Raw genomic sequence first — 21,608 nt, forward strand, 5'->3', positions numbered from 1 at the left:
GGCCAGGATTCGATCCCGCGACCTCGTGCTCAGCAGCCTAACACCATAGCCACTGAGCAACCACGGCGGGTGACAACAGTGCATAGGCCTCACCCGTAAAGATACTAGTTCTCGGATGCAGTACATCGGATTCCGAGAAGGATGGACCGATGGCTGCGTAAGACACCCCGTCGTGCAACTTCGATGCGTCTGTGTAGACTCCGTGCAGGAGTACTTGTACTGGAGTTCCAGGAAATGCATTCGGATTTCGATATCTGGGGCTTCCTTTGTAACTTGTAGGAAAGATATATCACATTGTACCAGCTGCCACTCCCAAGGAGGTAGCAGCTTGGCTGGATGCATTAGGCGAAGCTCGAAGAGTGGGACATGCATTTCTTCACTAAGCTGTGAGCACCTACCATATTGTGAGCACCTATATTGTGAGCACGTACCAGGTGGATATGATTCCGGTGAAATGTTGCAGGTCAAAACATTGAGGGGAGCAGAATAAAAGTTCCAGCAGCTTCATGCTCACTAATAATAGCACTGTAGTTGCCACTCAGACATGACATTAAGATCACAACTGCAACTAGAGAGGTTAAAACCCAGCACCAGGATGCATGAAACTCTGTAGTGACAGTGATGCAAGTGCTGACAGTGAATGGAACTGCTGTGGCCACCAGTGTACACTTGCCACATTGCAAAAGAAAGGAAAGAAAAACACCCCCACCACAACACAGGGATCCAAAATCTGCTCAAACACTAGGCACAGCAAGCACCAGGGTAAGTACCGAGTGCTTCTAACATGCTTCTAGACAGGACCTCTTTGAAGAAAGGAATGGCGGAAAGTCCTGAAGGCAAGGTTTTAAAATGGCAAGCGAGAGACATTCAATTCAATGTGCTTCACGGACCGATTCACGAAAAACGCAAAAATTGGACAAGAAAGTTTGTGCAACATTGATGAACATCTTGTATTACAATAAGCAGGCGCAATAACACAGGAGAGCAAAAGTGTGCTTGTTGTTGGGCTCATATATGCCTGACATCAAATGAAACTGTCATGTGGCGATTAGATCATTCTGTAGAATTACAATCATAACACTGTAGCGAAAGTAAGTCAGACAATTCTCATAATAAAGCTTCCATCTGCATATTTGCGAGGAAAAAGACACACGACATGTAATTCCAATTACTGTATTGTTTAATTACTGGTGCCTAGTTACAGAAAAAAATTTACTTGAGCACAATGACATGTGTATGGTGGCACAACCATGCAAATTTGTGACCGGCAGCTACTATTTATTCAGAATGAGAAGCCTACAACTGAGTAAGTTCAAGCCTAGCTAGATGCCAGCTTTCTTTTGCAAATTCACGAAGACAGCTATGACTGCTCTAAAGTGAGATTTGTCGTTTTGTTCTCATGATCAAGAAGTGTGACATTGGCTATGACCATAACAAAAGTGCTCACCTTCATTTCTAGAGAGTCACCCTGTGGCAAAGCAGCTTTTTTCTGAACAAATTTTATCCTCTCCAATTCTTTCCAGTCATCAGGAGTCTGCAAGTTGAAAAGCAATACTTAGACACTTGTGTTGAGTCTATGTTCATATTCATGAGAGTAAGCCTGACTAGCTGCAGAGCTCATAAAAGTGTGGTCCTGTTACCACTGAATAGGACCGTAAATTAGAGCAGCCAGTGGTACAATGGGTTGGTGGGCTAGTTGGTGCGGATCCATAAATACTTCGTTTAGCGCAATACAACAGACACAAGAAAGGCGACAGGACAAGGCGCCTTTCCTGTCGTCTTTCTTGTGTCCATTGTACTGCGCTAAACGAAGTATTTATGCAGCCAGTGGTAGCTGCTAGGAAATCTGCAAACTGCCATTAGCATGCAATAGTTATTAGGGTGTTTTATATATTGAGCACCAAAAGCTAGGGGCTGCAAACTGCTGGGCTTACAAAATAATGAAAGGCAGTACAAAAGAATGCAAAGGATCTACAATGAAGGTTAGATTTAGTTTAGAAGTTTAGATACAAAGTCAATTTGGTACGCTATTTCTAAAGCTGCCTATTCCTTTGTACTGCAAAGAACCACAGGTACAATAAGAAGTTTGTATATTCAGTAGTTTGCATGCAACTACAATGGGGGAATAGAAGAAAGTTGATAAGTTCAAGGAAGGGTTGAAGCACACAGCTTTAAAGAATGTTCCCATGCAATGATACGAGGGGAGAGGACTACAAGGCATTAGCATAATGAAACCATGAGGATGAGAAAGCAATGAAGGATAGAACAGAGACAATGGCATGAATAATAAAACCATGTTTGGTACCCACAAGATGCACTCATCACTACGTTATATGTATGTCCTCCCCATCATACTTTTCAAAAAAGCTGTGCAATATTTGCATTAAATTTCTGTATGTGCAAAACTAGTAGACTAGCAGCAAAATTTGCTTCCAGAAAGAAATGTCCTCAGTGCAGACAAATAATTCACATGGCATTTTGTAATCACTGAACGAGGTTGAATACTATGTGCTCCATTAAACTAGTATTTGTGAAAAGGCGATGAAGTAGTCACTGCTTCATAGAATGCATATTTCATATCAGTGAAACGGTAATTTTAATTTCCAATTAACTCCATTTTTAAAACTGTCAAAATACTCAGTAATCTGCTTAGATGTAAAATTTTTAACTCAAGACAGTGAACACGGCCAACTGCTTAAAGGAATGTTTTTGGCTGAGGACCAATAAGATAAAGCTTACTGCCGCTACGTACATGGCATTTACATGAGTGTGACAGAGGTTGGCCAGGCTTTGTCGGATTAGCGACTGGTCTTCCATGCGGTAGCTGGTTGGGATGAGAGAGCTTCAGAGAAAGTCATGCCCAACCATCTGCAGCATGTGTATTGGCTGCTAAGCTACTCATAGATGTACTATTAGCATCAAAAGATTGCAAGATTTCAAAAAAGAAAAAAAAATTAAATTCTCTCAATATCTAGCCTTGTAGCCTCAATTACACTCTGCAACAATTTGCACGACGAACACAGTGGCATATTCATATATAACCAGCATGCGATGATAGCAGGCAGAAATTCATAATTGTTGTGGAGCCCCAGTCTTCTAAACTTCTGATTATACGGACAATTGCGAATCCAGTCAGCGAGGCTAGGAAAGGTTGCCTCCAAGATAACAACAGGTGCACTTGCCCCTTGTGGATCTGTCAAGTTCTAGACCCATGTACGCATTCAAAGCAAACAGATTTATAAATAACTATTCCCCAGCAGATGGGCAGGCATTGGCACTCGACATTCGAAGGTGGTCTACCTCCTGATGACTGGTTCACTGAGCCCAATGCTGTTATGCTTTAGTCTGCTTCAGTGATTTGGCGACAAAAGAAAAGGCGCGCATTCAGTGCTATGATGACGTGGCTTGTCCTTGACTTGGTCATGGAGAACTTCTGTGCACAACCTTTTTTGTTTAATTCAAGGTGGGCTGCCTTAAGGCATAGTAATAAAAATAATTGCATAATAAATAGATGCAACATCAGCCACACAAAGTCAGTGGTTATAGGTGTTTAGAGGAGCTGCTCAATACACTCCTTTGAAAACATATACAGTGAAGTCAGTCGGGCTCGTTTTATCTAACACACAAAGAAGCAGCTGCGAGTTTAGTACAGGGCGTACCACTTTTATATAATTTGACCAGTAAAAAACCATCCAAATTTCTCTGCTCCTCCTTCTGCTCTCAAGGCAAATGTTCTGACGTGAAAGCACGTGCTCTTCCATTGATCACATATATGGACCCACGAGTATCACAACAGCCTATGGACACGCTTTTTCTTCTTCCCTTCCCGAGGGTTCGTTGGCACAGCATGTCGTGGTTAATGACACTGGAAAGCAGCACACAATGTCGAAGGAAAAGTTATTGTTTTGACCTTGATATTTCCTCATGGTGGACGTGGTAGTACTGTATTGATGTGAGAAAGCAAACTTACACTGTCATTTCACAATGTGCTTAATGCTGTGTATTGTGGCTGGAGCTTCACATACCGTACTTTCCGGACTATAAGTTGCACTTTTGGATAAGTTACAGCCTGCACTTTTCAGAAGTGCCAAAGAAAACATTTGTTTATAAGTCGCACCGGTGTATAAGACAACTATTTTAGCTAATTCGGCATGATGAAATGCGATTATGCATGCTTGTATACTCATCACTAAATGCTGTACTTACCCCATTTCAGTGCACTAAATTTCCGTAAATGAAAATTTGATGAGCCACTATGTCTAGCAGAAAAAAACTTAAATGGACGCTCCTCTTAGGTGCGGAAAATCAACATTTATTGCAACTCACTCAAAGCTATCGAAGGCTTCGAGTGAAAAACTGTGCGATAAAACATCTTCAAGGCACATGCATAACACACAACAGGCTTCAGACAAGAGGCTTTACGAACCAGTGCCAAAAAGTGCACACTTTGTTTACTTGTAGTAATGAGTGAAACTCATTACTGCATGTACAAATGTGCATACAAATATAGATTTGCTGCAATACAGCCCCCCCCCCCCCGCCACACACACACACAATGCAAAATGGAAGACGTGCCTGTGTGGACCTGTCAACCATTGGGCGGCCGCAGTAGCTGTGCAGATCTCGCGGCCACTGAGCTGACAAGTAGATGGCGTCCAGAGAGGCTGTGCGCCGCATGAGCCCTCCGAGCAGGCTCAGCGGCTTGGCTTTGCACTCGGCAGTGGACAGGCACACACCTGCCGAAAAACAAATGCAGTAATCATTAGGTACGTTGGTGTGGCGCATAATGCAGATCTGTATCATTCCCAATCATGCACTTCGCCAAGCAGCACAAGCATGACACGTACATACTGCGATGACTGCTCCTTCTTAAATTTTTTTTTTGTTTCGCTCGATTACCGGTAAGGAGCATATATAGTGAAACCTTGTAATAACAAAGTTGAATGGGGGAGTCAGAATTATTTTCATATATCCACAACTTCGTTATATCCACTATTTTATCTACTGCAATATGAATCTCTATGGGCAGTTCAAAGGGGAGTTTCAGTTCCTTCGTTATAACTGTTATTTCGCTGTATCCCATTTCGTTATAACGAGGTTTGACTGTAGTTACAAAGCTATCATTCTGTTTTGAGGTCATGGTGCATGATCTTTTCGGCAGTACAAACTTGTCTGAACATGACATAGCACCAGAAATAATTAATAAGGAGAGATAATAATGGTACCACTGCAGCCCACTTGAAGAACTTGTAGAAGAAGCGTGGTGCCAGCTGTTCTTACTTAATTCACATTTAATTTACATACGACGGCAGCTTTTGCACTTAAGAGGAAGCTTTATCATGCCCAAAACTAAGTCCAATGGCCCCTGTTCAAATACATGTAAAACACAGAAATTAGTTTATAAGGCAACCCTTGGACCATATTGAATGAAATTTAATTGTTGCATTTGAGAGAGAAAGTTAAATTTGAGCGACGGTTGGAAGAAGAATTTTGATTTAGGACATAGTAAATTTTTTACAAATACTGAGAATTGGCATGTTTCGAAAACGCAGAAGCACAAAGTTTACAAATCCGCGACTCCGTGCCAAGAATAGATATTGCAGCATTGTAAACTGCATTCGTTAAATAATTCAAGGTGGACAAATTTTTTATCTAAATTTACAGCTTGCGTAAATTTGTTGCAATGCTTACAAGGGTTTTACAAAAGTTTTACTCACATATATTAGTGGCATATTTCAGAGCGGTGTATATTTCATCCTTTTTGTCCATTTCAGATATATTGTTAGGTGCAGTTTAGAGGATTGTGACATTGTTTTTCATCCGTCGTTTTTCAAACTTCACAGTTTCATTTTTCTCTTTTCCACAATTCTCAACAATCTTTATTTAAAAATCTGACATCCTAAATAAAACATTTGCTCCCAACAATCACAGTATTTTAACCTTTCGTCTTAAATGCAACAACCCTTATTGATTTCGGTGCAGCGGTTGCCAAGAAAAATGATTTCTCCATTCTCATGTATATAGACAGCAGTGCACGAGAGCTCCCTCGATCCTAACAGCAAATGTAGCCGTGAGGCTGCCAGTCGTGCTGCTTCAAGAGAGCAGTAAGGTATAACAGCTAACCAAGAAATGCTGCATTAACTGACCCTATAACAAACTGCAGCCTAAATCACGTTTGTGGGCTTCAAGTCAGAGTATCACATTTGTTATGCCTCCTGATGACAGCAAACGCAGACAAGCAGAATGATGTCTCGGGCAATAAGCGACAGATACTGCAACCGAGAATATGTTGTTTTCACATCTAAAAACAAAAGGAAGTCTGTAGTGCAAGTACGAGTGCTTTTAAAACATATTTTTCATTGACGTCATCATGGCTGCTGTCTTGGGGTACCAGCACGTAGAGAAGTTGCATAAACAAAGCACGTAACAGCAGAACACAACAGACACGTTTTGCACCAAGTTGCAATTCGATAACAGGGACAACTTAGTGAAAAGCAGTCGCTGTCAAAAAGCAACACAATGTATAGGGAGCTGATATGGTGCACTGATATCATCATGGCCACTATGTTTCGGGTTTGGGTACTAGCATGGTGAAAAGCTGCTTCCGTTAGGTCACATAAATGCTATCTTATAGCAAGTTGATGCATGCCTACAAATTCCAGCCTTTTAGTACTCTACATATTTTTATAAAATGGCTCTGAGCGTATCAAATGTGTCATTTTTGCAGAGTTGAAAGGCAAGACTGGCATACTTGGCTAGCACTAATAATGGGAGTTTGGGAAGACATTACACAAAAATGCGTCATCTCATAATCGCGTCACAGTTTCGACACCGTAAAACCCCGGAATACTTCAAATAGAACTTCAACGCTTAATCTAGGCAATATTATAACCCAAGAGCGCCGGGAGTGCGGCAAAGGCTGCTACAACGCCCGTGAAGAAGTGCATGATGAAGTTTGAATGATGTTATATGTCACGGCAACTACTGATACAGCACATCGCAGCACATGCATGCCAGGCAAAACGTTCAGGTTCAAACTCCACCGCGCTTTTCATCACGGGCTGTTTCTGTCTGATATGATAGTGGGGCTGGCAGGACTGTTTCACTGCATTTGGCTTCAATATATTGCCTGGATTGAGCATTGAGATTCGATTATGAATATCTCGAATTAGGCATGATTTTGGAAATTCTAAAACAGGAGGTGTGGGGAGGGGAGCGGGCTCATTACAATGCAAGTGCCTCTAAATATGCCAAACTGCCCCTTAATGTTCTAATATGGAAGTTAAGTAATGAATTTTAGTTAGTCTTCCCAGACTGTTATTAGCAGCAAAGTATATCTGCCTCACCTTATAATTCCCATGCAAAAACATCACGTTCGATACTCTGTAGCTCTTATAAAGAAAAACCTTTATAGTCTAAAAAAAAAGAAAGGAAAAAAAACCTTTATATGTTAATTTGCAAAACCTTCATGTCCTCTGGAGGCGATGACAAAACAAACAGTTGAAGTGATCTTTTCAAAATATATAGAACCAAGCAAAAGAAGTCTTTGAAATCCCCGAGCTTAAAGGGACACTAAAGTGAAACAATAAATCAGTTTAGACTAATGAAGCATTGTTTGAGAACCTTGCAGGCAGCCATTTCAAAAAAATAGTTTGATTATCAGATGAGAAAATGAAGGTCCAAGTATTAGTATTTGAATTTCTCGCCGAAACCCCAGCGCCGGTACGTCAGCGTGACGTCAGGGATTCCAAAGTATGTTTTCGCATTTGGGCCGCGTTGGCTGAATAAAGGTTCTCGAAACTTGCGATGTTTAATATTTGGTTCCTTTAGAACACAATGTAGTCAATCGGTACCGCTATATATAATTAGTGGGCCCTAGAAGATGCCATCAAAATCCAAGACATCACAGCCCCCAGGTGCGGGAACTTAAGTAAGCATCGCCACCTGTATTTTGTTCTTGCACTTTTTCTCGCTTACCAAACGTCTTATCGTTGTAAGAGTGGTGTTTTTGGTGTTGTAGAATGGTAATTTACTGATGCAGAAGAAATCATTTTTCACTTTAGTGCCCCTTTAATGATGCAGTATGCTTTATAACGTTCCGACATACGTAAATCATTTTCAAGAAAAGTTTAAACAATTGAATTTGATGACATTGTTGTAGACCGTGGAGAAAGACAAATGAAAAAAAGAAAAAGAAAGAATGAGTGGCCATCAAAGGAAAATGACACTGTGAAATTAAACAAAATCACATGATCAGCAATACATTCGTGCGATCCCACCAAAGCATGCCGAAATGTCACTGAATAATGTGCAAATTATGAAAATGCGCCACAACGCCTATAGGGCTCATGCATGTGGCACGACCAACGTGTTTCAGAAGCGAATTATTTACTACACCTGATCACAGAATACCATACATATACATGTATGTTATAGTGTGCTGTTGTTGAAACACATCCAAACAGTAAAAAAAATAGAATGGATAATGAGAACGTCACAACACACCGAGCTAGAGATAACTGTACATGGCCCCAAGAGGGAGCCATGTTCTGTAACAGCAACTCTAGTTAGTGACTCTAGTTAGTTCAGTAACTCTAGTTGGAGTATGGATAACCTAAGGGAACAGATCTATGGAGACACAGGAAAGAAACAATAACAGCAAATGGGTAGAGAAATGCCGTCATAATGAAACACACAGTGCTACGGGAATACAATAGGTACAAGGTGCTCCGGGGTATGTGGAAAGACATATTGGTTCCAGGACTTCTATTTAGAAATGTGGTTGTTTGCTTGAAGTCAGGGGTACAATCAGGACTCGATGGCAACCAAAGGTCAGCAGTCGCATTGGGTGCTCATGAGATGACTACAAATGAAGCTATGCAGGGTGATACGGGTTGGACAAGTTTTAAAGTGAAGGAAGCTCACAGTAAAAATAGTGCTAAAGAAAGACTGAGGAAGCTGGAAGAAAGTAAACGGGCTGGGAGAGTGTTCAGGTATTCGTACAGGAAAAACATTGATTCACAGTGGAGGAAAAAAAACTAGGAAGCTTACCAGCAAATATGCGAACAGTTTGGTAAACAATATGGCAACAAAGAATGTCAAACGCAAAGTCAGAGAGCCTGACGCAATCCCCTGGGTGGCGGTAATGAAAAAGAAACCTGCTATGAGTAACTACCTAAGAGGTAAAAAAGAAATCAGGAACGAACCAATTTCTGATAACTCAAAGGGAAGCTCTTTCACTTTTCAAAGCGAGATCAGGATGACTTAGACCACGTAGCTATAAAACGAGGTAAACCAAGAAAAAAGACACATGTGCTTGCTGCGGTGAAGCTAGGGAAATGATGGAACATGTTTTATTAGAATGTGAAGATATCTACCCACCTAGCTGTTGGTTTAGGCTCATCTAGCCTCCTTGAAGGCCTCGGGTTCAGTGTTGCTAAATGTCAGCAAGCAAAAGCAGCTAGATGGCAACTTCAAAGTAGCTAGAAGTAGCTAAAAAATCCAGCAAGGAGCTAAAAGTAGCTAATTCTTTTTTTAAGCCATTTTTTAACATATTCTGGTTATATAACGCATTTATACGCAGCTGTATTAGAGTAGAAGATTAAACACAGCTCTTAAGTCACATTTTTTTGCAGGAAACCATGCAGAACATGTATGGACAAATAATAAATAAGCTCCCATTTTGATTCCAATAATTTAGGGCAAGCGTAGTTTTCACAAAGCATCAAGGCTTGCAAACTCGCATAAGACAAGCTGAGAATGCGTCAATGCTCCGTAAACATGTAAAAAATTAACTACATATACTTTATAGGTGCACTGAAAGGCCTATGAAACCGAAACTGAAATTCTTAGCAAAATGTACAACTGTAAAAAATTAAAAGAAAAAAAAATTCCTTCGTCAACACTGAGGACTTCTTTAACAAAATATGGAATTTCTTAGTACCCATTCTGTACCCCTATGCCAAGAATGTCTATATTGTATTTTGCTGCCATGTTTGCAAACCACATTTAATTACCATGCAGTGGCATGGAGGATGGCCAGTGGTCTGGTTGATTCATAGAAAAATTACACTGCTAGAAGACACCTTAACCAAGATGTTGACGCTGCTAAACTAATGTCAACTTCAAGCTGACGAATACGAAGTTATCATAAAAACACTTGAAAGCTTTTTGGGACGTTGATGTTATTCATGAAAAACTTTTGATGACATTATACACATTCGGACATGTGAAAGACATGAACGCCTGGCAACAAGGTTCACCATAGTACGATAGTTAAGACCACTGATTTTAACAAAACCTAACAGACGTGGTGAAGAAAAAAATGAAAAATACATATTTCACTGCGTCACGTGTTGATAAGCAAAATACAATACAATAGAGAAACAAAGGAGAGTGCAATCTTCCGCACCAAGCAAACAAAACTGTGATGTAGACGAAGGCTGTGCAGTTCATACGGAATGCAAAACTTTTCAGTGCACATAAACTACAACATGCCATTGGATGTTTGAACATATCTCAACGAAATTGCACATTTGCAACAAACGGAACAATCTAGAATAACATGTGATACACATAATGAATAGAGATTTTAGCGAACGTCTAAGCATACAGTCAACCACATTGGCAAACAAAAAGGCACTATATTACATAACAGTAACCCATAACATATGGCAAGGCTGAGTGATCAAAATCTGTTTGCAAACTTGTGTAGAGCAAAACAATTATACCAGACAAGTACAATATACACCGCACAATATACAGGAAACTTACAATATGCACCATTATAATCTTAAACAAACATAGGAGGGGCTCGGCCTTGAATTTCCTTATTATAAACCGTCACAGGCAGTACAAGTATACAGGATGCTATGGCATTACATAAAGGCAATCAGTCCAGCGGCAGACACAATTCTTGGATAAATATCTGCAGTTTGCAAAGCATCATCCTCCACAGTTGAGTATGATGCCATCGTGCAGATTTTTGCTACCACGTCAATTGGCAAGCTATATTCATGGCATTTTTTTTTTGTGCCTCCAAAGCCCATCCCACACACTTAGTGGCACATTTAGTGTGCCAATGTCCAAGCTATTACGACATTTGCACTTCACAATGCTCATGTTGCTAAGGCATCTTTCTACTCCAGTGTTTGAGAAAGGCAATGACAGCATTGTCACGGTGAGTACGGCCAGCTCAGCAAAGGGGTTTTCATGCTGCGCATCCCCATAGGAACGGACCTCTGCCCAGAAACCATCAGTTGTATTGAGAGCACAACGTTCCGTAGATTCAGTAGATTCCTCCACGTTCAGTAGATTCCTCCACTGCGTTTCGCAAGAGGACACGGCTTCCACGGAAAGAAACTGTGACGGCAATTCCGTAATTGGCTCACTGTGTTGCTCTGTATACTGGGGGTCAGGACTCCTCAAGCTGTTTTTGCAGCTTTTTACCTGTCCTCCTCGCAACATTTTTTTGTTGTGGAATAAATTTCAGTTTCAATGTATTGCTTTCAGTGCATGCTCTAAAGAGAGGAGAGGAGTCTTTTGCAAGGACTGAGTGTTTTCCGGAAGCCGCTTATGCAGCTCGTTGAGGAGTTCCACAGTGAAACATCGAGAGCAAAGGTGCAGCTCCTTTTCATCGTCGCATGGCAAGTATGCATCTCGAAGTGCTGTTTTAAACCGGTGACCAAAGTAAGGATTTGGGTCGAGATGCTCGTTGATATTAACTGTTAATACACTGCATCTGGAAGTTGACAAATATACTGTTGCGGCTATCGGCTTCACAAGGATTATCAGATCTTCGAGCAATTTAATCGGGTCTGGTTTTGCCACCTGATAGGATTTGTTGACACGCTGAATTTCCGCTAAAACCCAGTCCAGCAACAGTACATAGCATATGTTTATGTACTTCATGAAGCATCATTGCCGTCTAGCAATTTTCGTCTCTCTGTGCTTTTTCAATAACTTCCTTCAGTTCAGTTCATTGGGCAAGTGTCCTATTTACTGGCGTGTGTTTTGACAACCAGCATGTGTCACAGGCTAGCGGAAGAATAAGCGGAGTGTCTCTGCCATTCATTTTGTAGTATAAGCTTTGGAATTCCAAGTTTCCTTGTTGAGGGGTGAGCAAACCACCAGTATGTCTCTCACCAGAAATTCTGTTTTGCAACAAGGTAACTGACTATACTCCAATGCCAACAAGGTTTTGGGGTTCAAACACTTAGACCACAATCCTCCTGGCACTGAGGCGATGTGTTCAGCATTGCACTGTTCGAGCTCTTGCAGGGTAAGGAAAGTCGAAATGACCTTACCGTGTGACTGGGAAAAATACCTGATGATGACACCGAGGACCTTGACGACACTAATATCAGTCGACTCATCGATCAGAATGCTGTACTTTTGTGCAGCAATGTCTTCCTGCAACGCTTTTACAAAATGCGGTCCAAGGAAGTCCTTTATCAGATTAGTATGCTTTGTGCGGTGAATTTTTATCTTAGACGCGACCTGGCTGTCATTCTCAAACGGACAGCCTGATCTGGCTATCCGCTTGCAAGTTTCTCCCAATTTGTCGATGGTGTTCATCATGCAACGTTTGGCAACAAAAAGAGTAAGGGCAGCTTCTGCTTGCTTCACAGGACTTGGCGTTACACGTGGGGTGACATCAGTTATAGCAGGTTGCTGAAGTCCTCTGCATGGCACACATGTCAGGTGTTTTGTAGACGTGGTGTGCTTATCGATGCTTGCTTTCTTCACCTCGACAGAACATAAGCAAAATTTGCAAGAAGCCATGAAGGGGTCCTCGAATATTGCCTTGAGCCACTTCTTGCTTACCCTCTTTTAGCCAGTAGTCTCTGAAGTGCTGTTTGTACATTTTGCTCTTGTCTGCTATGTTGTACGAGTCTCTAATAATCCTGAAACTACACGTATGCCGCACTCTCAAATTACTTTTCACTATCAGCGCAATGATAAAGAGGACTTACCAACCACGCATAAAAAAAGCTAAGTGTTCAACAAAGCACTGCAACACATGCAAAACAATATATGAAGTCAGTGGCCACAGAGACAGTCACGATGTGGCCATCCCGACGAATGGAGCTCGTGCTGGCTTGGCATCAGTAGCGTCAAATCGCCGGAGGTCACATAGTAGCGCTTCTTGAATGATATCTCGAAGAATGGAGCACAAACTGCCACTGGCTAAGCATCAGTAGGGTCGAAACTCCAGAGGTCGCAGGGTAGTGCTTCTAGAGCTTCTTGAAAACGAAACTAAGGCACGGGTTTTCCGAGAGGTGGGGGGAGGGCTGATCCCCCCTCCCCGCTCTCGGAAGATGCTGAAGACCGCCCCCTCCCCCCCTCCACATCTAAAGTGCCATTACCAGAGCTTTGTCAGCCACATCGTTTGAGGTTTCTTTTGACTTTCCTCGACCTTATCACTTGATATGTTAAGTCACGTGGTACTCTCCATATTTCGCGGGGTTTATTTATCAGTCGCACAAAAATATAGTATGCAATTAGTGCGTCGCTGAAAATACCGCAGTTAGATGTCCCTTGGTGGTGCCTTCAAATGCCTCATCCACAATTTGATAATTAGGATAGTACTTCTCGATTTAGATAATTAATTGCAATCACTGAATTAAATCTCAATGACGAAATAATTACTCGCGGCTAGTCCACTGTACTGGAAACAATATGCACTAGGTTTTTTTCGAGTAACAAAACTGCTCTTTTTTTAAGTCTTGGTGCATGATAATTGTGGAACAATGTATAATTCGCTCAGTAACTGAAATGAGGCAAGGCGGATGCACTTGAAATCAGAATCAACAGCAGTCATGCGCAGCAGCGCTTATACTCGGACTCACTAAGAGAGAGAGAGAGAGAGAGAGGCTGCAGTTTCGCCGGAAAGGCAAGGCAGTATTAGTGGTGCCCAAGTATGCGACAATTACACAAAGGAAGATTATACCACCAAGAGGACTCAGGCTGTGAAATTGAACTGTCTCCTACTATGAGGTCTTGTATATACTAGATGCTGCCATCACTTCAGGGCTCATTTCATTGAGGTCGCACGAAGTTTCTTGAAGTGCAAGAAAGAAAAAAGAATATATATATATATGGGGTTCGAAGGCTGGTCGGTTTGGTGGCAGAAAAGTAGGGAGACCACAGACAATGGAGGCGGACAAAAACGAAGTTTCCAGTAGTGGTTCAGAAAGTTTGCTGCTGGGAATTCTTTGTTTGTGTGTGTGTGTATGTGGAGTTAGAGGGGCAGGTGGGGGAAGGGTCTAAAACCAAGGCTTAATGTATCCCCAAATGCGTGACAAATGTTCACTAGTACACCTGCCGAACCTTCGTGGAGAGCGAGCCATTTTATTGATATTACCAACCGTTACTGACACACACAAGCGCACTTCCTCGGTATGACACAGTGATTCATTTAGTCGTGTTGCAGCGTTCGTCTTGTAGCTGCATCCTGATAAACCAGCACACTTCGCTGTTTTTTCAGTCGAATTCGAAGCTTGCAAGACACTTTCTTTTTTCACTTCGAGCCGAAATGACAATTCTGTACATACATAGGTAAACCCACTCCACGCTGCTGTTTGTACGGGCGGTTGCTGCTATGTGGATCCGGGGGAAGAACAATCAAGCCGGACCATTTCACCGCGGCAGGTCAATGTACGTGTTGAGTGCATGCCAATCAACCAATTACCCTTTTTCATGTTCAATGTGAGAAGACGAGACAGGACAAACGGATGAAACCACTTGGCGAGGGTCCTGCCCCATTTTTACAGTCAACAACATGCGTAGCAGACTGTTCCTGGAACAGTGTAATAGACTTTCGAAAAATATTCACAGCTAAGAAAAATCATCTTCGTGTTTTTCGGTACCAAAGCAGCGCTGAGAACATACACCGTGCTAACTAAAGATTTGGCGTTGCGCGTTTAGCCTGCTGGAGCGGAAGTAAATTATAAGAGGATGGAAATTTTAACAAATAAAACGAAAACCGAGTGCATTGGCAGGTAAACGCGAGGGAACAAAATAAAGGGCGGCGCTTACTGCGTGATATCAATTCACGCGCGTATACAAGCGAAGCGAGAGTCCACAAACAAAACCGGGCCCGCAATCCTGGCTCGACGCCAGTGTCAAGGTCGGGGTATGCTAATGAACTGCACAGCGGCGCGGGGACGTGTAATCACGACCAGCCAATCGCCTGCAGGCGCGGTTCGCACGAGGAAAGAACTGAAAGACAGCCGCGAGCGCCCTGGAAGACCGCCAGGTACACGCCTAGCGCGCGCACAGGGCGTGGGACACTTCGCCCGCGCCACACGCGTCCCGTGCGACGGCGGAGTTTTTTGAAAGGGGCGCCCCTCGCTGGACAGTCGCCTGCATGCGCCGTCTCGGAGACTGGGAGCAGCTGGGTGTGGTCACAGATTTGTTATTCTTGAATATATACGGCGAACCATGGATCCAGGCATACAAATAGGGCGAAGACACTGGAACACGCGTGAAGATAAAAAGAAATACATAATCAGTAACGTGATCAAGTGGAAGCGACGAATTCCAGTATTTATTCGTATACGAAGAAAGAAAAAGAATATTAGGCACGTCGGTATAAACGTGCAAAATATTGTATCAAAGAGCAACTGGTTTCGGGTATATGTCTTAATGTTGAGGTTTTCAGGTATAATGAAGGCTGCATAATTATTTTATTGGCTAATCGGTGAACAAAGGAAGTCCAGAAGAAATTTTTATTTTTTTTTCTTAGCGTGACGCGACGAACTCTGTACCACTTGCTACCGTAAGTTCAAACGATTAATCCGACAATGCATTTGGAGGGGTTGCCTAGTATACACTCTTAAAACGGCTGCTGCACTCTTTGGGGTGTATATTTGTCCCACAACGAAATCGGCGTCTGCTTTGCTTGCGTTTCCTTTCTTGAAAACTCGGGGCGCTCGCTATTTTCCTGTCGAGAATACTGTCATGCGGATAACGCGCATGCCGTTCGTGACTTGTAATTAAGTACTCGCAGCGTTAGAGAAAGGAAATGCGGACAAGACAGATAACGATTACCGTTGTGGGGCAAGATACGACCCAAAGAGTGCAATATTGGTCAAGAGTGTAGGAGCCGTGGCGATTCTTTTGGCGCATCCCAAGAAGCCCATCCATATGTAAACAAACTCGAAGTACCGGAGAAAATACAACGCCGAGGTCAACCCAATTAACATTTTACGCAGCACTATATGTGCCCTTTATATCTCGACGCCAAATCCTCCAGAAGACTGCGACATTAAATGCGATCGAGAGCCACGCGCACAAAAAACGCCCAAGATTGTAGACGTATTTGAGCCTGCATGCATACTGCACCACAGCGCTACAGAAAGGGTGCCAAGCGAAGGAACGAGCAGTCGAAGACGGCAAGAAATTAGGTGGTGCGATGAAATGAGGAAACATGCAGGCGCAAGTTGGAATCAACTAGCGCAAGGCAGGGGAAGGTCGCAGGAGGAGGCCTTCGTCCTGCAGTGAACACAAAAAATATGACGACGACGATATACTGTACACGCAGAGCGGCAATGTGCAAGCCACCGCCATGATCGACTCAGCGGCTGCTCCATTCTAACGACAAAGATGTAATCCTGGGGTCCAATTGCTGGCTGCGGTCGCCGCATTTGGATGCGCGCTACAAAACAAAAGCAGTCTCGGCTACTCATATATTGGCAGCGCCAAATAGGCAGGAGAACGAACACAAACACAGTAACGATACGTAACGTACGCTTGCTGCGTACCGCCTTGAGAGCTCGCTGAATTTTGTAATTCCCTGCTCGTGTGCCATTTCACTCAATCGCTTAACGCGCGCGCGCGCACGCACACAGACACAGACACACGCACACACAAGACGTAGGGGCGGTGAGCTACAAAAGCTGCTCGTGAACGGCAGGCGCGCTTAATGCTGTTTGTGCATTGTACGCTCGAGAAATCAAAACGAATATTTCACTCATTAACGAATTTTGACCAACTAACGTTTAACCTAGTTGCTTTACAGCACATTGCAATTTGCGAATTGTAGCCCGCGGTGACATCAAAAGTCATATCCACTTCGAACGAGACACCAGTTTCGAGATATGCATTCCCAAAGTTTGCGATGAAATGAATTCTAGTGTTCCAGTAAATTTTCGAGCATCAACGCATAAAACGGCGTTTTGATAAAAAAAAATTAAGTGGAACTACACAGTGCATTTTTATAGCAACTTTAACTGCGCTTATCTCGAAATTGGTGCTAATTTCAAACCTTATTCCAAGTGGATGTGTGTTGTGAAATCACCAGCTTCTATTCATGCATTGAATAAGTGCTTTAGGATAATTAATTAATTTGCTGATTAGGTAAACTGTGTTAATTAGTCAATTAGGCGCTTGATTTTCAGTGTAATGCCCGTTTCTGCTGGAGTAATCCAGCTCAATAAGTAAACTTGCGCTATATGCCATGGGCTATATTAAAAATTCCAGCTGTTGAAGAAGAACACCCGGTGCAAGGAATCCGAGCAAAGGAAATGTCCACTGCTGCGCGACCACAGTTCAGCGCCCGGTCTTCCTGTCTGGCCACAGCGTTGGCTCCTTGCTGCGTCGAAAAGTCACTCGGCCGCGAATACACGCAAAATTGCCGCGCGACTGGCCGCTCGAGGCACTTTGCATGTATTCGCGGTCTTCTTTCACGCTCGTACAAACGCATTTATGTGGCGAGTATTAGGCAACAGAAAGCTTTATCGGGAGTTTTGTATGATGCTCTACGATTTTTTCATCGACACATTTAATGTAACTATAACACATGAGAAGTTGTTAATTAATCAAGGCTAATTATGTAATTAGACGGTATGCAAAAAAATATTTCAAGTATATCCAAGCGATGGCAAACAACATTACCTTGGTTTTGTCCAGCTACGTAGCACTTGCATATTTTTAAAGTTTGGCTAAGTTCCGCACGTGGAACACCCTCTACACATAGCGCGTGGTTTATTTATCAGTTCACTGTCCGAGCCCCTTCGTTTTCAATGAACCAGAGAGAGAAAAGTTATTTCGCAACGCGCGCGTCTGTAAACAGAGCTGTGGAACCACCCCAAAATACAGCGGCGCTGCCCGTCAGCCACATGCACGGAGCGTGCGCGCAAATCGAGCCAACACCGCGAACGGAGATCCGCGCGCGGGCCTTGCATTCGTCGGGCGCCGAGACGTGTCGCTCGGAAAAGAAATTGCCCGGCGCGTCTCGGTTCCAGGGAACGATCGTGACAGGCGCAAGTCTCTTCGACAAATATGGCACCGATGGCTGCAAGTTGGAGCGGACAGCTGTTCAAATGGCCAGCGCTCGTTACGGAGCGGTTGCGATACGAGATCGTTTCAGATCGACCGGCGGTTTTTATATTAATTTCCAAAAAATAAATAGAAAACGTGAGCAAACAAAACACTGACACGGTCGTTCGTAGCGGGTCAATGCGTTCGCGGTAGATGCGTTTTCTGACCCCTCTTCCTCGTCGATGCTTTCGTCTTCCGCTCCAAACAATAACGGAATGGATTTCGCGCCGAGGTCGGCGGAGCGCGTGCAGTCTATATACGGACTAACACCGAAGTCGAGTGATCGCAAGGAAAGTTCATCGGCAAACTCGTTTAGCGCACACTGCATGTCCCTTAGTGACGTCCTTATACCCAATGGTTCGAGCGAAGCCGTGGACATAACCTAATTTCCTTGCCGTCGTTCAAAGAGGTTCCGCCCTCCCCCGCACTTTCATTTATTTCTCTGTCTGGCTGGTGAAAGACGTCTTTGCCTTCCTCTCCTGTTTTTCACACGCAGACGACGCCCGCGCCGCCCCAACTTTGATAAGCGAGCGAAATCTGACCGAGCCGCTAGACGCAAGAAAGGAAGCTAATGAGAGTGAAATGCGCGACAAATAAAGAAAAAGGAGGAGGGTGAAGCGGTAGTAGCTGGCGAAACAGGAAAAGGGGGGCGGCGGTCACGAAAATAAGAAGCGCAATGGCACCCTTATATACCAGACAGCTTACGCCTTTCCGACGCCGGAGTTGCGCGCACAAGAAAGAAAATACCGGCTGCGGCTGAGCTCAGTTAACCTTGGATATGAAAAGCGAAGGTTTGGTTTAGCCTGGTTAAGTCTTGGTTTCACTTGGTTAACCTTTGATTTAGCTGTGATTATTATACTTAGGTATACAATCATCGTTGAGCCAGTGACGGCTGTGCCTAGGCCTAGTGACGGCTGTGCCTAGGTAGCTGCATGACATTGGCCGAAGCAACTTTGTTCTGACAAAGAACAGCGTTGTTTGCGAGCTGAGGAGTCTTTCTTATAGCTCGTAGCAAAGCATCCCGTAATGCTGCATTTTTTTATCATTCTTCCGGCCTGCTCACCAGCGTTTTTGTTGCGGTTGTCCTCAGTATGCTTAATATTCTGGGGTGGCTCCATCACTTCGCACGTCGCTAACTGTTGTTATTCGGTCGGAAGCGCAGTATTATTGATTCTGCTTTGCGCCCTGAAAAATTTAGTGGCAAGTATCCCCGTAGTATTGTAGGTGATGAGCGTTCACTAGCCAAAATTGAGCTTTTTTTTTAGTTTTAAGGCGAAAGCCTTTAGATCTTTATGTTTCAAGGTCGCGTTCTAAACTGGAAGTATCACGTGACCCAAGGAAGGCCAGAGGGGACCCAAAGCATGTCCACCCCTGTATGAGAGAATGATTACCCAAGTTAATTAATGAATCATTAGTGGTTGACATAAGGTGGATTAGGGACGATTAAGGTTGATTAGAGTGTATTAAAGAAGATTAAGGTGGATTAGAGTGCATTACGAAGGATTGAGATGCATGAATAAAGATTTAGGTGCGTGGAAGAGAATTAAGGCGGATTATGGTGGATTAAGGTGAAGTGTTGATGAAAGGGTATTAAGACCGATTGGGGTGGATAAGGGTGCATGAACAACAATCCAATCACTAATCAATCATTACTTTGGTAATCATTAATCATCTCTTATACGCGGCTGCACATGCTTTGGTTCGCTTCCCGCCTTCCTTCGGTCACGTGATATTTTCTGTAGCTCACCACGGGACCTTGAAACAGAGGTCTAAGGCGTTCGCTTAATAAGCCACACACAAAGGGATGCGTCACAAGTAATACTAGACCAGACGCACGAAGTAAAGCATCTGATCATGTGGCAGAAAAATTGTCTAGAGTATAGAACTCGCCTCAAAGCTCCCTTTAAGTCAGTATACCCCGTTCATACGGCTTTAAGAAAAAACCAACCTTCCCATAAACGTTGCCTCCAGCATTATCGATGCTGTTATTAGCATTTCTCAAAATGTTCAACCCCACTGGGGCGCGCAACTGGCCCAATATAACACGCCTCCATAGAATCCTGCGGCCCGTCCGCGGGAGCCCAGGAGGAATAGCGTGCCGTGCGCAGCCGGCGGGCAAGGAGAATCGAGGAGGAAAGCGCCGTGAGGAGGAGAGTGTCGCTACTTTCAAATTATCAAGGGGCTTTAGGTGCTCCTAGTTTAGTCAGGCGCGCGGCTAGTCACGTGGTCAGGCGGCGACCCAGCTGCGGAGAGCGCGTGCGCCAAGCCGGCGGCGGAGTTCGGCGCGGCAAGTCACGTGGCGCGTTGCCAAGGCTACGACGCAGCTGCGGTCATATGAAGGCCAAATTGCTGGCGACAGCAAAACTCGGCTCGACGCGGTTAGATTAAAAATTATGCGTGGCTGTGCTATCGCAAACACCACCGACCAGGGGGAAGTTAAGGCTTCCGAAAAATCCGTACCGTCTTCCTCTGTGGGTGGTTCCGTCCCACAACAGAAGCGATTTGTTGAGACGCCATATGCGTCGGTGTCCTGTGCCAGCGCTGTGCCGCCGCGCCTTATCGCTGATGCATGCTAGCTCTGACGCCGTGTACCTGGTAGCTTCAGGTAGCTTCTTGAAACCCGCCGAGGCGAGCGCGAGGGTTTTTATCGGAGGGCAGTTTTGATGATAGTGACCTAAAGAAAGGAAAGACGCGTGATTCTGCAACCCGTGAGGGAGCACGGCGAAGCGCCGAGCAGTAACGGCACACCACCTGTGTCCCCCGCCGCGACGCTACATCTCCCCCGTTAGGTTCCACCCGCCGTCGCCGCGTCGCTATGCTGCGCGATGCTATTTTTTTTAATACTCTGCTTTCTCTCTCTCCCACAGCTCGGCGAAGCTGCGAACGCCAAGAGAAACCCAATGAGCTTCTAACAGCTCCACTGTAATAAACGAAGGCTTATACAACGAATATATTCACACGTGTACTTATTTATCATTCTTTCGGGGACTGCATTTCACCTACCAACAACTTAAGCGCAAGACGCGAAGGTATTATTGAAAATTACTGGAATGTTATCAATGGTTCTATCCGTTGTCTGTTGTCCCCAAAGCTTGTGTAATCTGATTGCATGTGCGACGCGAATTGCGTAGTACTTTTTGGGAGACACAAAGGCACCAGCGATTAGTCTGGAACCATATGCTGGAACCTTCGATGACTCATGCCGACGCCCTTGACCGGCATACAGATCAGATTTCGACGATCGCCGACTGTATTCGCTGCTATCGTTGTGCTTTGAGTGTAAC

General features: G+C 43.9%; 1 protein-coding gene across 6 annotated transcripts in view; it reads right to left on the reverse strand.

Moving 5' to 3' along the window:
• LOC135905117 (protein FAM117B-like) overlaps positions 1-21,608 on the reverse strand; it is a 163,140-nt gene that overhangs the window by 15,551 nt on the left and 125,981 nt on the right. For all 6 annotated transcript variants that reach the window (XM_065436122.2, XM_065436148.2, XM_070531559.1 and 3 more), the window contains 2 exons: positions 4,576-4,736; positions 1,448-1,534 (listed from right to left, as the gene is read on the reverse strand). In XM_065436122.2, the coding sequence (XP_065292194.1) occupies positions 1,448-1,534; positions 4,576-4,736 (248 nt within the window). The remainder of the gene's footprint in view (positions 1-1,447; positions 1,535-4,575; positions 4,737-21,608) is intronic.

The sequence above is a fragment of the Dermacentor albipictus genome, chromosome 1 (genome assembly GCF_038994185.2).
Source record: "Dermacentor albipictus isolate Rhodes 1998 colony chromosome 1, USDA_Dalb.pri_finalv2, whole genome shotgun sequence".
In the NCBI taxonomy this organism is placed as follows: Eukaryota; Metazoa; Arthropoda; class Arachnida; order Ixodida; family Ixodidae; genus Dermacentor; species Dermacentor albipictus.